Source organism: Saccoglossus kowalevskii, chromosome 18 (assembly GCF_978046115.1).
Source record: "Saccoglossus kowalevskii chromosome 18, keSacKowa6.1, whole genome shotgun sequence".
NCBI lineage: Eukaryota > Metazoa > Hemichordata > Enteropneusta > Harrimaniidae > Saccoglossus > Saccoglossus kowalevskii.
Window position 1 is genome coordinate 32,884,580 of NC_140658.1, and position 5,779 is coordinate 32,890,358.

The 5,779-nt window shown below is 42.9% G+C and overlaps 1 protein-coding gene across 1 annotated transcript; it reads left to right on the top strand.

Annotated features, from left to right (window-relative positions):
• Positions 1-1,722: 1,722 nt before the first annotated feature.
• Positions 1,723-5,331, top strand: LOC146732311 (uncharacterized). The gene has a single exon (XM_085493074.1). It carries the CDS (start codon positions 1,723-1,725, stop codon positions 5,329-5,331), a length of 3,609 nt encoding a protein of 1,202 aa, XP_085349200.1.
• Positions 5,332-5,779: the final 448 nt, after the last annotated feature.

The following is a 5,779-nucleotide window of genomic DNA, read 5'->3' on the forward strand; positions in this document are numbered from 1 at the left end:
CCACTAAGAAGTCAGGTAATGGTGCTGCTCTCTCTGAAACGTTCCAATTACAGAAACTGTTAGAAAGTCAACAGAAGACAATGGAATGCATTGTGCAGAATCGGCTGGAGACTACCAAAGCATTAGCCATTAACTTGAGTCTACCAAAACACGAGTTTCATACCTTCGATGGTGACCCGGTCACATATCCAACCTTTATCAAAAACTTTGAGGTGAACATAGAACAATTAGTCAAGGATGATACTGTCAAACTATCATATCTTATCCAACACTGCACTGGTGCAGCTAAGGAAGCAATCAGAAGCTGTGTAATTCTCCCTCCAAAGCGAGGATATACAGAAGCCCGGAAGATCCTTTCTACAAGCTTTGGTCAGAAACACGTCATAGTGCATGCTACAATTGACAAAGTGGTGAAAGGCCCTCAGATAAAGGCATATGAAGTGGATAAGCTTCAGAAATTGGCTCGTGATATGAAGAATTGCCACCTCAGTTCTGAGCAAATGAATTTCCATGCTGACATCAATTCAATGGATACCCTGGAAAAGGTGGTTAGGCGGTTACCATCATACTTGCAATCAGATTGGGCCAAGCAAGCTGGCAAGTTGATCAGTGTGGGCACTGAACCTGAATTCCTGCACCTTACCCACTTTCTGGAGAACAGATCAGCAATTGCAAATACAAGATTTGGTAAATTGGTAGGATCTAAGCCTGATGGAGAAAAAGATTCAAATGCCAGATCAAGACAAAAGCCAAGTAAAGCTACTACATTGGCTACACATGTAGCTGACACGCCTCCCATAAATCTTCCTTCCAAGTTTGCCTCCAATGATGTTGGTGCTGATGATACTTCCATGATCGAAGTTAATGGCAGGAGAGGTTGTCTGTTTTGCAGTGGTAGCCATGCATTTGAACATTGTCGAAAATTTACGTTCAAACCATTCCAAGAGAGAAAAGACTTCATCAGGGAACACAGGCTCTGTGACTGTTGCCTAGAAGCAAGACCTCCTCACTTGGCTAGGAATTGTAGAAGTGGCCGTATTTGCCCTATCATAGGCTGTGGTAAAAGACATCATCCTTTGCTTCATCCTGCAACATCGAACTCAGCATATCAAACATCTGCAACTCCCAAGACATTCAGCAATAGTAATCTGAAAGCTCCCGCCACAGCTCAAAATGAGAGACATAGTAATGTCATTGGAAGCAAGGCGCAATGTAGTGCTACACAAACCAATCGACCACGCATAAGTTTGCAGGTGATTCCTGTTCGTGTTAGTGGGGTAGATGGAGGCCAAGAGATTGAAACCTATGCATTTCTTGACAGTGGTTCTGATTCGTCTATCTGTCTTTACAGCCTTGCTGATAAATTAGGCATTACAGGTAAACCTGTCAATTACACATTGTCCACACTGAATGCAGAGAGGCAGATTAATGGTCATGAATTACAGATGGATGTAAGAGGTCTAAATTTGGTCAATGGTGTGCGACTGGATAAAGTTTGGACAACGGATATATTACCGATAGCAGCTGACAGTATTCCGACCAAGTTGGATATAAAAGGATGGTCTCACCTGAATGATATAGAATTGCCAGAGATAGAACTTAAAGATGTTACTCTCCGGGAACGATGTCCCCGAGGCACATTGGGTTCTTGAGGAGCGTCGTGGTGAAAGGAAGCAACCATATGGTATTCGAACGCTACTTGATTGGACATTCATTGGACCAATGGGCAGAAAGAAGCGTGGAGGTAATAGCATCAATTTTATTAACGTTGACCAAGTGTTGGACTCTGATTCCCCAATTCAGTGTCTCGAACCTATAACTTCTCAGCTTCATCGCATGTACAATGCAGATTTCACAGAGTCCTTGTTTGATACCAAGGCATGTATGTCGCTGGAAGATAGAAGAGCAAAGGCGATCATGGACAGTTCAGTTTGTCTGATTGAGGGTCACTACCAGCTGGCTCTTCCTTGGCGATATGATGATCCCTGCTTACCCAACAACAAATGGTCTGCTCTAAAGAGGTTGAAGCTACTGAAGAGGCGTCTATTAAAAGATCCTGCACTTATGAAGAAATATAAAGACACATTGGATGGTTACATCTCCCAGGGTCATGCAAGAAGAATGCCCAATGTGGATTCATCAGCAACGAAGTCTGGCTCTACTTGGTATTTACCTCATCATCCAGTAATCCACTCGAATAAACCAGAGAAGGTGAGAGTTGTTTTTGACTGCGCTGCCAAATACCAAGGCACATCTCTTAATGATCAGCTTCTGCAAGGTCCTGATCTAAATAATACCCTTGTGGGAGTACTTCTTCAATTTCGAAAAGAGCCAGTTGCCATTGTCGCTGACATCAAGCAAATGTTCCATCAAGTTAAGGTGAAGAAGGCGGACTGCGATGCACTAAGATTCTTATGGTGGCCGGAAGGAGATTTATCTAAAGATCCAGCCGATCATCAAATATTGGTGCATCCATTTGGTGCCACATCTTCACCAAGCTGTGCAGCATATGCTCTGAAGAGAACTGCAGATGACAACAGAAGTAATTATGACACTCATATTGTGGATACTGTTTATAGAAACTTCTACGTCGATGATTGTCTGAAGTCTGTTGCTAGTGTTGAAGAAGCCAAGGAACTGGTGAAACTGTTGCCTGAAATGTTAGCTAAAGGAGGTTTTCATCTAACAAAATGGATATCCAACTGTCGGGAAATCTTAGCACTGATCCCAGAAGCTGAGCGTGCTTCTTCAGTGATGAATCTAGATATGGAGAACTTGCCGATTGACAGAGCTCTTGGCATCCAATGGGATGTTGAAAAGGATGCCTTTAACTTCAGAATTGGCGACAGACTGAAAGAAGAGACACGCAGGGAGATGTTATCATTCGTAGCTTCAGTCTACGACCCACTTGGATTCGCTGCCCCCTTTGTTTTACCGGCAAAACGAATCTTACAAGAATTATATCGTGTTGGATATGGATGGGATGAAAAGGTACCAGAAGATCAACTGTCGAATTGGAGAGAATGGAGGAAAAAACTACCTACTTTGATGACACTAGCTATACCTAGATGCTACAAACCAACTGGTTTCAGTCAAATACAAACAGTGGAACTCCATAATTTCTCTGATGCCTCCTTAGGAGGTTATGGGGTTGCATCTTACCTGCGGCTGATAGATACAAATGGTACAATTCATTGCAGTTTGCTGATGGGAAAGTCCAGGGTCGCTCCGCTCAAAGCCATGACAGTACCGAGGCTTGAACTAACAGCAGCTACAGTTGCAGTTAAGGTCAGCAGACAAATTCAAGATGAAATTCAACTCCCAATCCAGAGAACCCTATTTTGGACAGATTCAACAATAGTCATCCAATATATTCGCAACATGGCAATACGATTCCAAACCTTTGTCTCTAACCGCCTCCAGATTATTCATGATGCTTCATCTCCATCACAATGGTACCATGTCAGTTCAGAGTTCAATCCAGCAGACCATGCATCACGAGGAATAAAATTGAATGGTTCTAATGAGGCAGCAATAACCACATGGTTCCATGGTGCAGCATTTCTATGGCAACCTGAATCAGAATGGCCAGGCCAACCTACTGACCTACCAGAAATTGATCGTGACAACAAAGAGCTGAGAAGGAAGGTCCAAGCAACAACCATTACCCAGTGCAATACAATGGGTACAGATGTTTGGAGTCGTTTGCTCCATCAATACTCCTCTTGGTATAAATTACAAGTGAGTGTTGCATGGCTCATCCGGTTTAAGATGTACTTGAGAAGATCTGCCTTATTGAAAATAGGCCCGTTAACAGTTCATGAACTTTCCATTGCTACCACTGACATTTGCAGAATTGTCCAACGAAGTTCATTTCCAAGAGAGTTTGCTTCACCGCAAAAGATTCTGAGTGAAAAACCTGATGCTGAAGGTTATGTCAGTCAACTGCGAAAGTTAAACCCTAAATTAGAAAATGGAGTCCTACACGTCGGAGGACGACTAGTGAACGCACCCATTAGTCAGCAAGCTAGACATCCAATTATATTACCTCGCAATCATCATGTAACTGAGTTGATCGTTCAACATTACCATGAACAACAAGGACATATTGGCCCAAACCAAGTGTTGTCAGAGATACGACAGAATTTCTGGATTGTTCATGGACTAGCTACTGTAAAGTGTGTGATTGGTAGGTGTATTAAGTGTCGTCGATGGAATGCACAACCCGGGAATCAAAAAATGGCTCCACTTCCTACAGCTAGAGTGACACCAGGTGAGCCACCATTCTCCCATGTCGGGATAGATTATTTTGGACCACTGTATGTTAAGTACAGAAGAGGTACCATTAAACGATATGGATGCGTGTTCACCTGCCTGGCCATTCGGGCTGTTCATATCGAAGTGGCCCATGATTTATCCACAGATTCCTTTATACAATCTGTGTGGAGATTTATTAGTCGGCGTGGACCACCTACACATCTCTACAGTGATAATGGTACCAATTTCCGGGGAGCCGAGACTGAGCTGAAACAGATGCTTGCTAAATGGAACCAAGCTTTTATTAACGGTAAGCTTAGCAGAAGAAATATTCAATGGCATTTTAATCCACCAGCAGCAAGTCATGCAGGTGGAGTCTGGGAACGAATGATTCGTTCGATAAGAAAGATTCTTCGATCTTTATTAGGGAACAGGTTAGTGGATGATGAAACGCTACTCACTTTCACAACAGAAGTGGAGAAGATTCTTAATAATCGACCACTGACACATTTATCTGATGATCCAGATGATCTTGAACCACTCACACCAAACCATCTACTTTTGCTACGCCTAAATCCTTGTACGTCGGTGAGTGAAATCATAGAAGAAAATGGTCATCACAGAAGAAGAACCGAAACTCAACATCTTGCAACTGAGTTTTGGAAACGGTGGGTACGTGAGTACTTGCCAACTCTACAAGAAAGGCAGAAATGGTGCAGGCCGAAAAGGAACCTATCCATTGGTGATTTGGTACTTGTTGTCAATGAAAATATTCCTCGAGGTGAATGGCCTTTGGGAAAAGTCGAACAGACCTTTGCTGATCGATTTGGTACAACTAGTCATGTTCTTGTGAAGACTTCCACTGGATGTTTACGGAGAGATGTGCGCAAGCTCTGTTTATTGGAAGGCAACATGGATCACAAGACTGTGATGGAAAGACAAGATGGAGTAACTAGAGCAGCAGAGATCGGTGCAGAAGACACCAAGGAAATACATGAACAAGTAGATGGATGTGATCATTCGATGCCACGTCGTAGTAAAAGACTACATCACAAGAAGAAAATAGAACAATGAACCTTTGTTGAACAGAACAATGATTTTTTCTTTTCATGTACATGATTCATTTAGTTGTCGGTTCTGCAACTTTAAATTTAGAAAGGCTCCTCGTGACGTGCGCCTTTCGGGGGCGGTGTGTAAGTTGTGCAAACCTCCCCTCTGATTGGTTATTGATTACATAGTTAGATTCTTTTGTTTCACCTGTTTGACCTGTGGTGAACTCTGGGCTAGGCAGGCTATTGTCTTCAGTTCAGCATGTGCTTCTGAAGAGTGAAGACGTCTCTGTGTCTGCTCTGAATTGCCCTGCCGCATTGGGTTTTCTGAAACTTGCTAGGTTTGCTAACATTTGTACACCGGTCCGGGAAGGTGCCACTAAATGAGGTAAGGAAGGTTTTCTTTTCATTGTTGGCTTCATCGGCATGAAATTATTGGCAGTGATTTGTTACAAGTTTGAGTACTCGTATGA

Coding starts and splice junctions, on each gene's coding strand:
- LOC146732311 (XM_085493074.1), top strand. CDS start 1,723: ATGGGCAGAAAGAAGCGTGGAGGTAATAGCATCAATTTTATTAACGTT.